General features: G+C 52.9%; 1 protein-coding gene across 6 annotated transcripts in view; it reads right to left on the reverse strand.

Moving 5' to 3' along the window:
- The window catches only part of SSBP3 (single stranded DNA binding protein 3), a 164,169-nt gene that overhangs the window by 46,860 nt on the left and 102,037 nt on the right, over positions 1 to 15,272 (reverse strand). For all 6 annotated transcript variants that reach the window (XM_019837059.3, XM_019837060.3, XM_011284976.4 and 3 more), the window contains one exon: positions 184 to 273. In XM_019837059.3, the coding sequence (XP_019692618.1) occupies positions 184 to 273 (90 nt within the window). The remainder of the gene's footprint in view (positions 1 to 183; positions 274 to 15,272) is intronic.

The following is a 15,272-nucleotide window of genomic DNA, read 5'->3' on the forward strand; positions in this document are numbered from 1 at the left end:
TCCCCTCCTCAGGGTTTGCAGGGGGTGGAGAAAGGGATGGGAAGGGTCTGAACCAGCACACAGCAACTGTATTTAGACCATGGCAAACTGAGCTACTACTTACTTCTCTCTCCCTCCCGCCCGCCCGCCCGGGGCCTGGCCAGGAGTGGAAGGAGCACAGGGCCGAGGGGGCCCAGCACGTACCTGAAAGAAACCTGGCGGGATGGGGCCTCCCGGCATCCCGTCGTTGGGGGGAATGTTGCCAAGCACGGGGCTCGGGGCGGCTGCTGCGCTCTGCGGAGACAAGGAGGTGGAGAGTTAGGAGGCTGTACCCACCGCAAGAGACCTGGAGCTCTGAGCCTTGTCCCACCGGGTTCTCCCGGTCTGCCCACGTCCTCCACAGACCCTCCTCAAATACCACCTTCCCAGGCACGTCTTACTGGGCAAGTGACGAACTCTCCGAGCCTCTGTTTCCTCATCTCTAAAATGGGAGAACAAGGTCTCCCGCTTCGTGCATGCACTGCAGAACAGTAGTGGGTGGCCAACATACAGCAGCCGTTGTGAATGGAGGGGTGCCCTGCCTCACCCACTCGGCGGTTTTACGAAGCTCCCACAGGGCGGCTGAGGTGCTTTACAAATGTTTGTGCCCTCTCCAAGAGGCTGCATGCTGTACAGAGTAGACCAACAACTTAATGCATAAACACAAATCCCTGCTGGGAAATGTCCCTCGAAAGGTCGAAGGAGGGCAGGGGTGTTTTGGGCCTGGTCAGGGTCCTGGGTGCCACCGGAGAGGAGGTGGGTCCGCCCAATGCAGGGACTGGAGGCACTTTTCTTCTTAAATGCTGCTATTCGGGCATTTACCTGGTACATCTGCCTCAACAAATGCCTCCTGGGGGTGAACAGACGTCGTTCTCCCCAGCCTGGCCTCCTTCCAGACAATCTGTGTCCCACCTGCCACGTGGTCAGCATGTCTGAGCCTGGGCCCGCACGCGCCCAGGGCAAGTCACGGGCCTAGCACCCCACCTGGGCTGGTGCCCTGCATACTCCCCCACCGGCCCCCGCCCTGACCGACTCTAAACCTCCCAGGCACTTCCCCCCACCCCCACAGGATGCCCACCTCCTACCTCAGTGTTGCCACACCCCACCCTCCCTGCCCGGGACTGAGAATTCGAGACTGAATCACTGACTGTCTCCCAGAGGTCTGACTGGTTCTCTGGGACAAGAGTGAGCCCCTGGGGTCAGGAAACGGACCACCTCTTTCTCTCCTACAAATGCAGAATTCACTTCTTGCCTTTCCTCAGCCAGGAAACAGGAACCAGAGCGCCTAACTTCCAAGGATGATAGAAGGAAATGAGGTAACGTGCGAATCCCATGAACACACTACATGGCAGCAAGATGAACAGACACCCCTGAGAACGTGTGGGTCGGAGCGCTGTTACCTCTACAAGCAACGGATGGCCGTGGCCAAGTCACTTGGCCTTCCCGCACTAGTTTCCTATAAAAAGTGGGGATTGGGGCGCCTGGGTGGCACAGTCAGTTAAGCGTCCGACTTCAGCCAGGTCACGATCTCACGGTCTGAGTTCGAGCCCCGCGTCGGGCTCTGGGCTGATGGCTCAGAGCCTGGAGCCTGCTTCCGATTCTGTGTCTCCCTCTCTCTCTGCCCCTCCCCCGTTCATGCTGTGTCTCTCTCTGTCTCAAAAATAAATAAACGTTAAAAAAAAAAAAAAAAGTGGGGATCACTGTTGTCCTGCCTGCTCATCGCGGGCGTGGAGGATTATGTGACAGGACGGGCCGTGTTCTGTAAACCGGGAAAGCCTGGTAATCTGGAAGCAAGGAGGGCTGAGTATGGGCATTCACTGGGTGTCTTAACAGACCGGGGTAAAGAGACTGGGGGGTAACGGATGGGCTGGCTGTCCCGGCCCAACATTTCAAAATCATTCTGCCCACCGAAAAGCAACCCTCTCCATAATTACAGGTTCTGCCAACCATCCTGTCGTGTGTTCCAAGCAGCCCCCAACATCACACATTTGGTCTTCCCACTTTCCAGGTGTGAGCCCCACTCAGACAGAGGAGAGACCAGGCTGCCTCTGCCTAGCCCCCACCCCAGTATTATCTGGGTGAGGGCCACCTGGGGGAGTATGCCAGGCTATCCATTAGCTGCACTGTTTGTTTGTGGTTGGTGGTTCTGTGAAAATGCAACTTTTCAAGATTTACAGCCAACAATCATTCCTCGGAAGCAGGAGCAGAAAAGTTCAAAACAGGGGAAAAAAAAAAAAAAAACCCTGAAACAAGGTAAACAGGCACCTACGTTTGCTTCAGGTTCTTTCAGAGACCAGCTTTACATTTAACTCTTTACTCCTTCAGGAACTTATTTTGATACAGAATATAGATTTTACTCCTCAGGCAGCTGCCTCGGTACAATTTCACCCCACTCATTCGAAATCAGGAGGCAAAATTCTTACAAAGGCTTGGGTCTGTTTCTGCATTTTAATTCTGTCCTACATCTTTTTTAAAAATATTTTTTGTTTATTTTTATTTTTAGAGAAAGAGAGGGGCGGGGGCAGAAAGAGAGGGAGACAGAATCCGAAGCACGCTCCAGGTTCTGAGCTGTCAGCAGAGACAGAGCCCGACACGGGGCTCGAACCCACGAACAACGGGATCATGACCTGAGCTGAAATCGGATGCTCAACCAACTGAGCCACCCAGGCGCCCCAATTCTGTCCTACATCTTTAACACTTCATTGTAATAGCTGGGAGTTTCAGGGTGTATTTTACTTTGTCCTTCAATTCTTCAACGTAAGTTTTCTGGCTTATTTTCACCTAGCTATCCCTCCAAACACAGATCATTTATAAAAGTCACCCTCCTACCAAACCAAAAAAGTTCATATGGGGTGCCTGGGTAGCAACTTCAACTCAGGTCATGATCTCGCAGTTCGTGAGTTCGAGCCCCGCATCAGGCTCTCTGCTGTCAGCACAGAGCCCACTTCAGATCCTCTGTCTCCCTCTCTCCTAGCCCCTCTCCTGCTCTCTCTCCCCCTCTGAAAAATAAAACACTTAAAAAAAAAAGTTCATATATGTACACATGCACACAAATACACAAATCTACACGTATATATACACGTACAAATCTGAAGAAATGACCTGTTCCTCAGAGGCACCCTCCCAGGACACGGTCTTTCTCCAATTACTCGCATCTTGGTACAAGTCCAGCAGTTAACCAGGTGGGGGCAGAGGGGGGTGGGGTGCACAATGACAATAATCAGCAGGCAGGTGGGAGTAGGTGACACACTGGGAAAAACCAAAACCCTGCCTTGCTAAAGCCAACTAAACGTTTGATTCAACAAATGTGGCACTGTCTTGTTTGTAGGATGAGGACAGGAATAACAGAGTTCCTAACTGGCAAGTGCTTGGTGGTGCGCATGGCAGGAGCCATTGGGCCCGATGCTAGAGACCGGCTGGGTGCTTCCCCCCCCTCCCCGTCTCTCCCTGAACCCCCAGGTGGCCTCTGAGGTAGACACAAGCACCCCGGAGACACAAATATCTGCATGGAAAGAAAGCAGGCTCGGGACAACCCTCTCCCATCCGTCCTTCTCGGTCCAGACCTACTCTTCTCCAGCTGTCAGCCCAGAACAAGGTTTCGCTTTTACAGAAAGATCTGGAAAGCCTCACCAACTTGATTTCTTTAAATTAGCATTTATCATTTAGTACCCAACACTTGCTTATTATAGCACACGGCCAAGGAAAAAGAAAATTAGCCACCGTTTTTTTGCGGAAGAATGTCAAGAGCACTTCCCGCTCTCATTACACAGCCAAAGAAAGCACAAGTTTTTAACGAGTCTAATGTTATATAGAGGCATCATCATTTAACCAATTTAATTAACAAGCATTACACTGGGGTTTGCTACCTTGGTAGTTACAAAACGGGATCCCTGGTATTCTGCCTTATTTTTTTGGATCACTATCTTTTGAAATGGTCTGTAGATCTACTTTTATGGTAAAATGTTCACCTTCTTTGCTTTCTGTGTATTAGGTTTTTCCTTAATGATACAGAAGAGCTCTTTTTTTTTTTTAAAGATATAAGGATATTTTATAATTTAAAAAAAAAAACACACAACTTTTTAAAATGAAAATTTGAACCTGGGAGCACGACTTCCAAAGGTTCCCTCACTGGGAGATCTCATTTCCCTACAAAAATCAGAAGTGAGTCAATGGTTCTAGGAACTGGGGGGTGGGTGGTCCGTGGTCCTTTGAATGTCAGGGCTGGGATAACCATGGTTCCAGAACGTGGATGGTGCAATTCTCTGACATCTGGGGGGAAGACAGATTTTTTGCTCTCCTCCAATGAAAGGAAGGCCATGTGAACAATGATTAAGGTGGCAGGACGCTGAGGAGACAACTTTTATCATTCAAAGCCTCGTTCAGCAGCAAAACTAAACAAAATAATTAACCTGAATTATGACAGCTATTGCTATCCTTTGATTATGACACAAACACGTGCTCCTAACGGAAAACCTCCAAAAGGGCAGAAAAGCACGAAGCAGCGAATGAAAAGCAGCAACCTGTGTTGGAGGGCGACCAGGGGGTTAAGAAGTAACGGCTACTCACACAACCAACCCCAGTGGACCCTTCCTCCCACCCCCACACCTGGCAGCAGGGGCTGTTTTACCCATCTCGAAGATGTGAGGCATACAGCAGGTGTTCAATAAATGATTATGACTTTTATTATTCAAAGACCTGCTCAAACCTGGCCATCTGGAGCCAGGCCTTTCCGGATTGCTAGGAATCGGCCTCTCCCTGTGGTTTCCAGCTTTGAGTTAGAGCTCCATTAAGGCACTCAGCAAAGCGTCTCATGTGAGTTTTCTCTAAAAACACAGAACCCAAACCGAAAGCCCCTGACATTCACGGAGGCCTACAGCTGCCAGGGCTGTGGTGGGTACAGGGGATGGAGCCCTCCCACCGGAGCAGGAGAGTAAAGAGCACTGCATTCTGGAGCCAGAGACCTCCCGGCGGGCTCGGCTCCTTGCCAGGAGCCTCAGTTTCCCCACGTGTCCAATGGAAGGGCTAGACACGACGATCTCCGAGGCCCTTCTTCCAGGCTGTTCTTCCCAGCCTGGTCCACACACCCAGAGGGCAGGGACTGGAAACAGCAGCTCCTGCTGCAGGGGGACAGTTCTCTTTCCAGAGACTGCGAATTTTAACTCCTCTCTGTTCACTACAGAACACTTAAGAGATCAAAGATTAAAAACCACCCAGAAACCTCTTTGTTATCAGAGCCTGCAGATAACAGCCGATGACATTTGAGCTCCCCCCGCCAGGCCCTCCTCACCAACATTTATCCATATATGCATACATACATGGACTAAAAAAAGCAGAATCAAATCAGGCATGCAGTTTGGTAACTCATGCATTTTTTATAAAACTAACTTAAAATTCTTTTCTAAATAGAAAACAGGCCTTGCGCTGGGTGCCGTGGCCCACTCCAGCCAGCTGCCTCCTCTGAGGCTCAGGGGTAGAGTCAACTTGGAAAGCTCAAGGTGCCTTCGGACAAGTGACCGAGGCCCCTGCAGCTCCCCTGCAAAGTAGCGTACTTTTGCTCACGGCCTGGGAGTTTTCCAGGGAGGACTGATCCCACAGCCCTCTCCCCTGAAGAATAGGGTTTCTTTATGATCCCGTGGTGGTTACACAGCCGCCAGGGCTCGCTCGGGGGTTCACTGCAGCGTCTCAGCCCGCCCATGTGCTCCAGACGCACGCCAGCTGGTCTCACACATGCCATTCTGACTACAGGCATCCCTCACTGTCAAATCTGGTTTCCAATAGTGACCACCTTTGCCAGTGCTGGGCATCCCCAGTGCACCTTCAACTAACCCACTCAACAACCCTGGAGTACAAACAGACGTGGCAAGTCCCAGATGTGGTGCTAGGCCCTTTCCTCGCTCTGTTGCAAGAAGTCCCCTGTGGCTCCAGGAACAGCAGGGTCATTGCAGAGGAACCGAGGGACAAGCTCCCAGGAGCCTGCCACCTCTTAGCTCAAAGCATCTTGTGGTAGGTGACAAGCACTCATGCTTCCTTTCCAGAAGCGTGGGTCTGGGCAGGGGTGTTCCCTACTAGGTATTATCTTCCGACCGCACCCCGAGAACCCTAGTTATCCTCACTCCACAAACTAGCCTAGGACCATCTCGACCCCCAGCCATTGTTCACTCTTTTTTAAAAATGATCTTCTACACATGAAGCTCCTGGAAAACTGGATAAAAACAAATGCTCGGAATGAACCACGGGACTCCTGCCAGCGTGGCCACGCCTCCCGATTTACAGGGCTGCAAAACGGAACTTTGTTCTGCAAATGCCCTCCCTCCTCGCCCCACCCCAATACTCAGGCGTGTAGCAGCACAGGGCCCACATGCGAAACCACCGAGCACAGCCCTTCTCCACTGAAACTCAACACAGGCCATGTGGCCAAGCACCCAGGATGCCACAGGGTGTGTGGCATGCGGCTGTGTGAACGCGGCCGGGAAACAGAGCTCACTCAGAGGAGTGAAGGCACCCATGCGCTGCCTACGTGAGAAGGGCAAGTGAGAAACGGAGGTCTCTGTGGGATGCTTGTGTCCAGGAGAGGGAGGGATGCCTGAGCGGGTACCATCAAGACAGAGGCTTCAGCAATCTGCACAACATACTGGAGCGACCTGGGTCCCTCTGGGCTGAGTTTCCTCCAGGGGATGTTCATCTTAGCAGGACAGAAACCGAAGATGTAGATGAGGGAGTAGAGACAGTGTCATAACCCAGGCAGAAAGGCCGAGACAGCGAGAAGTGGGGTCAAAAGAGGGAGAAGTCCAGGAAGAGGGCCTCTTCGCCTTATGCACAGACCAGAGAAAAGAATCCGTCCTGGAGGACAGGGGCTTGAAGTCTGCAGCTTGGAGGAAACGCAGAGCTGTTGCTACGTGAAGAGACAGAAGCAGCTGGCATTAAAAATAGGTTCAGATGACACACGGGAGTGAGTGACACAGGATCCCTGCCTCCAAATAGCCAGTGGGCTGTCACGTGGAAGCAGGAGTGGACGTGCTCTCTTGGTGCCGCGGGATGGCTCTGGGCCCAGCAGTAGATGCTCTGAGCTACAAAAAGCTTCTCCAGATCCGAGCATCAGAGTGAGCTGTCTCAGGAAGTGGTGGCCTCTGTTAACTTGGGGTGGCTCACAGTTGGGACACAGCAAGAGTGCACCACGGATCCAAATATGTGGGCTCGATCTCTGCTCTGCCAACTCAGAGCCATGCTGATGGTCTCAACCTCAGTTTCCCCTCTGTGAAAGGGAAGAACCCTATTAACTACCACTGCCCGGTGTGTCCTGGGCATTATTATGACAGAAGAGCCCTGGGGTGAGCGTCTCGGGACCAGCGTTCCCGCTCTGGCTGCAAATCACCTGCTGTATGCCTTGGGCAAGCCTTCCTGCCCCTGGCCTCTCTCTGCTCAGCTCCAAATGAGGCGGCTGAGGTCCTGTGGTTTCAACGATACGGTGGGCATCACACCGAGCTCTCAGCAGAGCAAACTGAAAAACAAGGTCATGTGTAGGCAGAAAAAGCCCCAACTTGCCACAGCCAGGCCATCGGGCCCAAGTGAGGGCCGTCTTGAGGCCAGCGCTTCTTCCCAAGTCCCCTGGGGGAGGGAGCAAATGCAGGGATGCAGAGAGGGGGGTATGGAAAGAAGCAGTTGCCTTTCATCCTGACCCCAGAGATCAGGAGAGGGGAGGGGTGGGCCTGACTCCTCACATCCCTGCGGAAGAGGTCGTTTCTGTTTACCAGTAAGGAAACGGAGGCGCAGAGAAGCACATTATCATGAGTGGCTCTAACTTTAGTCTCTCTGTCCCTCCACTCTCCAGTCTTGGGTCCAGAAACCCAGAAACTGGGTCTCCCCACCAACCCTGCAATTCCCAGGGAGAGTTCTGTGTGCTCTTTGACGCTTGTGGAAAGAAACAAGAGACAGATCATCACAAACGTGAGGGCAGCACAGTGCAGTTCTCTGCGTTTGGGATCATCCATATGTTCTGCTCTTCTCCCTAAGCAAACGGACTTAACCCTGCTCCTTCCAGCGAACAGGTGACTAGCCTGGCCTTCAGCAGCAAGGGGTGTGGTGGTGGTACGTGTGTGTGTGTCTGTGCAGGATTGCACGAACTCGCTGAAGACTCTGCTGGATGTGACTGGCAAATTACCCTGAGAAGAGAAGGAGAAACAAGGTAGGTGGGAGCTTAAACAGGTTACGAGTGCTTTACACACGTCAGACGCACTCAGCAAACACTGGCTCCTGGGGCCGTTGGGACGCGCCGTGCCCGCCAGGGCGGCAGATGACAGCGCGCGGCCCTGCCCTCAAGGTCTGGAGGATGAAATGAGCCGCGGTGACAGAGAACTGAGGGGTGTGGGAAGGTGCTCCGGGCGGGCGCTGCGAGGCAGGGATTAGGGGGATCAGGGAGGCTTTATGGAAGAGGTGGCACTCAAGCCAGGGCCTTAAAGGACGGCAGGACTCGAAGATGCGGGTGGTGATACGGGGTGAGAGATTAGTGCTGTCATCTCAAGCCTCCCGGGGAGGCAGGCCTCTGACAGCCTCTCCTTCAGAGTGCAGAGCCTGCCAGGCCTCCACCTTCTCAGAGCTCCACGCCAGCCTGGTTTCTGGGGTGGGGTGGGGGGGAGGGGGGCCTGGGGCTTACTCACTTCCCCTCCTCAACAGGGGGCTCTTCCGCAGGAGGGAAGTCAGCCGCCCACCAGGGCTGAGAAGGCTGCGGCTGCTGGCTGAGCTCACCTGCTGGCTGAGCTCACCTGCTGGCTGAGCTCACCGGGCTACGCTGGGCACAGCTTACCAGTTTCTCCCCCGGGGGCCCCCAACAACCCAGTAGGGACTCCAGATGAGGACGTCAAGGGATCTGACCAGGGTCACACAGCTCGGATGGGCAGAACTGGAAGTCAAGCCAGATGTGCTAAAACCAGGGCCTGTTCTCAGCCACGTCACAGCGGATGCTTCAAGACGGCCCCCCCGGGAACAGAGAGGTCCGGGTTCGAGGCCCAGCCCTTCCACTCTCCAGGAGTCGAGGTACTGGGCACCCTGCTTTACCTTTCAGAGCCCAGTCATCTGTAAAGGAAGGAGCCCTCCATCCTCTGCAGAGGTGTGGGGAACTTTAAACACGACTCTCAGGCAGCGGGTTCAGCCTGAGACAGGTGCTCCGCAAACAGAAGCCCCTGAGCCGGAGACACAGCACCAGGCAGACAACAGACATGTTTAGTTTCCATGAGTCCATGAACGCAGAGCACACGGAAGGAAAGGGAGTCAGGAGTGTCGGGAGACAACGTCTGCCACTCAACAGAAGCCACTCTTCTGGAGAGTGGCCTCGCCCTACCCCACGTTAGAAAAATCCGATTTCATTTTTTAAGAACGAAACAAAGGCACGCCAGTCAGAACGTTTCCAAAAGGAGAACTGGCTTCCTTCCCTGTGCTGAGAAGGCCACGGCCACCATCCCACTGGGCCTTGCCCATGCATCCCAGGGAGCACCCAGCTTCTTCTGGGAATTGGATCAAAGGGTACCGTTTGTGTATGAGGTGGAGCCCCACATAATTAATACCTGGTTACACCGTGGAGACCAGCCAGGGCACCCTCCTCCATGTGCAAACACCTCCCCGGCTGGGCCGCACGGCACAGGGCACGGGTGCCTAGGCGTGTACACGCAAGACAAGGGAGATTAAGGGCTAGAGGTGCCCCCGCAAATGAACAGCACAGAGTGGATCAACAGCACGCTATTTGCACAGCGCCGATTTTCTTCTTAAAGAGAGATGAGCTTCGCGGCCCCAGTTTACACCATTAGCCGTGCCCCACCCCCTCCCCCCCCTCCACACACACAGTCTTAAAGGAGCTACTTACAACCGCAAACATGTCATAGTAGGCCAGTGACAGCTCCTTAACAAGAACACTGGCAGTTGCCTCTGCAAAGCGGAAAATTCCCTGGCGTGGACCCACACACACGCTCAGTTCCAATGACAACTTAATCCTGCCAGGACTGAGGTGTGCAGGGAACAAAAAAAAAAAAAATCGCCTGCTTCTAGAAACTTTTAGGTTTAAAAGAAACCATTAAAGGCATGACCCTCAGAACACACCTCTCGGAAACCGGAGCCCACACTTTGTTCGGCTGGCACCGAATTTAGTGGGGACAGAGTCACTTGCCCTCGGCTCCTCCTCTGCTGTGACAGGAGGACTGTGCAATCTGCAAAGTTCACCGGGGTCCCCTGTATCAAGTCCAGAGAAGCTGACACTTGGCTGGGAAGGGTGTATACAGGAAGGGGCCAGGAGGGAAGCCACTGAGTAGCCCACCACTGTGGTTTGCACGGCTGGCGCACGGGCTCAGAGCTGAGCAGATGCCACCTAAGCCTTTAAAGCATGCACTAATTGCGCTAATTTAGCTAACAGTCTCTGTCCCGTCCCCCACCCCAGTCAACCAGCATCCTCTGCTGCTGCTGGAGAGATGCAAGCTGTTGGCTTTAGTGTTATTTTGTCAGCCATTAAACGATTCATCGGAGTCATTAATTGATTTATTACTGCTGCCTGCTCAGAGGGTTTAGCAAATAAAGAATGATGTAGGTCACAACTCAAAGGAAATTGGACCAAACACCACCACGAGAAGCTGGGCACTTAGAGAGTCTGCCACTGTCCACTCGGGCACCCCTCCACACACAGCTGTCGGAGGGGGGACAGCACAGCTGGCTCTCCTGCCTGAAATCCAGGTGCCAGGCTGCCTCCTGCTCAGGCGCCGGTGATGCCAAAGACGTAGAAGGCCGAGAACCTTGTCCAGAGGCCCCTGGCAGCTGGCTCCCAGAAGCCTGCCAGGCACGATCACCGGCAACTGAGTACAAGGGGGAGAGAATCCTACACTGGCCCCTAACCAGTGGGTGCTGGCTGGCAACGGCTGGGCCTACGTCTCAGCCCTCCAGGGCACAGGGGAAGCCAGGGCTCTACTCCTCTGGAGGTGACATGCTCCAGCCACATTTCCTCCCTCCCTGCAGTGCCCACAAGACTGAGGGAACAGCAACAGCTGACGGTAACAGGTGCCTCCCGATGCCTGGCCCTTCAGGATTATCTCTGACCCTCTCGACAGTTCTAGGAGGTAGGTGGCATTACTGTCCCTGTGCTGGAGGAGAAAACAAGTTCAGAGAGCTGACCTGCTGTACTTACACAGCAGGCCAGGGAGCAGTTCGAGTCCTGGGATTCGAACCCAGGTCCACCTGACTTCAAAGTCCACCTTTCCTCCCCTCTACCACACTCTTTGGCTGATACAGCTCAACCTCAACAATGACCTCGACAAAAACTAGCTGGGTGAACAAGAGGCAGGGCAGCCCTGTCTCGGAGCCCCAGGTGTCTCATTTATAAACCGACAAAGTTAAGGTGGGAGAGTCCGGAGGACCCAAAGAGGAGAGGGAAACTGCAGGACTCAGGTCCTTCTACCGCCCCGGCGGTGCCAGCCTGTGAGATGCTGATGGCTCGGCCACGCTGGCAACAGAGGCCACACGGCCCAGCGCCCCCTTTCTGCTGTAGAACGGTCCTCATGCTGGGAGCCAGCTGTCCCCTGGCTTCCCCTGCCACCCCACCTGCCCCTCAAGCCCCGGCCTAAATGCAGCAGGCCCAGGAAGGCTTCCTAGGACCAGGCCAGGTATCCAGTGGTATGCAATGAATGTTGCTGCACTAGATCAGCCCAGAGAGAAGGAACTCTCATCCTGCCTTGCTCCCAATTCCTGGGGTTGTGAGCAAACATGAGACAGCGGTGTTGAGGTGAGGAAACTAGAATGGTCATTTTACAGAAATGTTAACACTTCCAACAGGAGGGTTTATAGGGTCACCGGTTCACAGATTCTGTGTGTGTGTCTCTGTCCCTAAAGCAGGAAAGGTAATAGCTCTGATATCCTGTGTCCCCAAGGAACCAAACACAGCCAGTCTGGTTGACTCGAGCTCTGTGATTACAGGAATCAGCCCCTCAAAGCCACATCACACCCCCACCCTGCTCAGTGGCACTGCGAGACAGAGCCCGCCCCAGCAAGCCTTCAGAGGCCCCCAGGGGGGACTGTTTACTTTGCTTCAAGAGTGATGCAGAGGGGCCGAAGAGCTAGATCAGGTGTATACCAAGAGCTGACCTGCTTCAGTCCCTGACACAGCCCCAGCCCCCACACCTAGGTCTGTGGCCTGCCGAGGACCAGGGAGTGTTATGGCGCAAGGCAGGGCGGCCTCTTCGGAGCTCCCCCACAAAGACATCTACAGATATTTCTTGGGTGTCTAGCAGGGGTACAAGACAGGGCTTTCTTGCTAGTATCGCCCCACCCAGAGCATCCCAGAACACGTATCCTTTGGGATCCTAGTGGGGAAACCTACTAATGGGGTGGGGCCAGGAGCCTGGCCTGGAAGGACCAGTGATGACCTAACTGGTCAAAGGCTTCTGGGGGATAGGGAGAGTTTATCTACTGAGAACTCTGACCCAAACGTGGCTTCTGAAACAGACCCAGGATTTCCCATAGAGGTGGTCCATCCCCTACTCCATACGGCATTGAAGCACAAAGGAAGGTCTTTATAGAGACGTTCATCCGGGTCCAACAAATGAGATGCTTTTAGTCCCATGGAGAAAGAATAACCTATTATTACATGCACATATTTAGTACTCCAGCTAACAAAAGCCTTCCTTTCACCCATGTTTACTTGATGAACATGCCCAAGCATCCTCTACACAGGCCGGTCCACCCCTCTGGAACACTCCTCCGCGCTCTCTCCGTGGGTGATACCTCTTCGCCCTCTATGTGTTCTTCATCGCAGCACTTGTCACATTGGACTGTTAATTCCTTATTCAAGGAGCCAGCTGTCTTCCCAGGGACAGGGGCAGGAAGGGTGTACATAGCACAGAGAAGGTGCTGGCTCAGTAAATATTTTTTGGATGGATAAAGTCCTTGTAGAAATCCTGCTTTTCAAGAATAGTCACCATGTCTACAAGTAAAATTCTAGGACTAGCTAACTCAGTCACGTACTTACCATTTGGCTACATCCATACAACTATTCTGTCCCCTCTAAACAACAACGTAACAACACATACACCACCACCACCACCACCACCACCACCACCACCACACCCAGGCTAGTTTTAGGACACACTGTTCCCTCTGGCTGTAAAACCCAAGCTTTGCGTATTCAGAAAACCTGGGTGCTGGTGTTGCTTGGTCCTTGCTGGCAAACGACTCGGGCAGGCCACTTCTCATAGAGGTACTGGTCAGGTCAGTAAAATGGAATCGTCTTTATACCTCTCCCTCCCAAGACAGCTATGAATTAGCTAAAGCTAACATCTGGGCAAAGCACTGGTAGTTGTGGGGCAATGACAGAGAGCAGGGTTGCCTCAGGGAGCTAAATTCCCATTGCGTTCCTAATTTGGAAGAAGTGGAGACTGGGCCCAGTAGGCTGGGTGCAGCGAGTGGATTCGAGTAGTCTTAATGAGTTGCTAAGATCTGGCTGCTTCTATCAGCCCTCTCAGCCCAGCCTCCCTTGCACCTCCAAAGCAAAGCCTATTGGTTATTCTCAGATAGGCTGGATGCCCTGGTCCTCCACCTCACTGAAGACAGATGTCTGCGCCACTGACCAAGAAGCCACTTTTTCCACAGGCTTCTTGACAGGGTTGAGAGAACCTGCCTTTGGAGCGTAGGGACAGCAAAGGTGGGAAGAGCCCCTCCTGGGCCTAGTCCGGAGACTAAGGAGGACAGCAAGGCAGAGGTCCCAACCTGAGACATCGTTCTCCGTGTCCCACAGACAGGAATCCCCTGCCAATCTGAGGATGCCCGTCGCAGCCGAACCCTCCAAACCACAGGTTTCTAAAAGACACGGTTCCCGCCATCAGAGACGAGCCACAGAGCAAGCCCTGAGCTCACTCAGGAGGAATGCGTCCTCCTCCTCCCTGATTCAGTCCCTCACTTAACATGAAATGAGAACTTGAGAAGGGCAGAGAGGAGAACGAGGGCAGACGCCAGGCTCTCTGAGCCCACAGGGACCTCTGGTTGTACCCTTGTTCTGCTCCCTCCCTGTGCTTACCATGCCCTGGGAATGGCTCCAGCCGCTTACCAACCAGATCTCAGGTCCTCCACTCCTAGAGACGCTTTCTCTCCCAGACAAGCTCCCTATCACCTTCCATTTATCTACCTATAGGTAGAGTAGGTTCATGAGCTAGAACTCAGTATTGGAAGATACCAGTTTCCACCTGCAACTGTCTCGCAAGGCATCCAATGGAAGGTTCAATGACAATGAACTCCTAACCAAGGACTGCTGTGGTAAAGTACAGAGAGCAGTGGCATGAGGGCTCCAGCTCCCCAGCTCCCCGGCTCACTCAGAGCGGCAGGCACTTCCCCCCTGACTCAAGAAGTTCCCCCAATACAAGACAATACGTCTGCTGGGGTTGGCATGAGACTTACAGCAAATAAGGAGATAATAAAGGGCCATGATCTCATGTTAGTCCCCCTCTCTTCCCCCCACTCCAACCTCCCTCTTTTCTTGTGCCCAAGCTTCAGCCTCTCTGGTCCCCAGCCTTTGCACAGACCATCCCCTCCACCCAGAATGCCCACAACTCCCTGCCACCATGTCACTCCCTCCACCTGCCCCTTGGGCCACCCTGGGCACTGGGCAGGATTTTTCCTGTCTTCCAAGCCCATGTGAAACTCTACCTGTGACTCTTCCAGTATCTTCTACATGGCCTTATCGTAAGGACAAAAGCTATCTCCCTTCAGGACTGTTGGTTCCAAAGAACAGAATCCACATATTTACTATGATTAATAATCAATAACTATTGCACGACTGAGGACTATGAAAGAGCTTTTTGGACAAAGCTAGGCCTTGGCTCTTCTGGGTAATTTCTTTCTTATTTTTCTCCTTTATAAAGATGAAACTTTAAAGAACAGAACAAACTTTCATAAACCCAAGTATCAAAAAGGACAAAGAGGGGCCTTATCTTCCAGTGTTTCTCTGTTTTTCTCCTCAAGCAATCACTGCAGGAGAGAAACATGGAAACCTTGAAGAAGGCTTGAATTTGAATCTTGGTTCTATCCTACCTTGAAACTCGTGAGTCACAGAGACATGGCAAAACTATCTTCGATGGATGACCAAGCACCCTTCTCTGCTGCAAATGTGTCTAAAGCTGTCTGTTTTTCTTCTATTTTGTCTAATTTCATTTAAGTCCCTGGCCTGGGTCTTCTCCACTGAAGATAGAAGTTTTTAATTAGATTTGGGTAATCCACAGGGCTTCAGAAACTTTGAA

This window comes from Felis catus, chromosome C1 (genome assembly GCF_018350175.1).
Source record: "Felis catus isolate Fca126 chromosome C1, F.catus_Fca126_mat1.0, whole genome shotgun sequence".
Lineage (NCBI taxonomy): Eukaryota > Metazoa > Chordata > Mammalia > Carnivora > Felidae > Felis > Felis catus.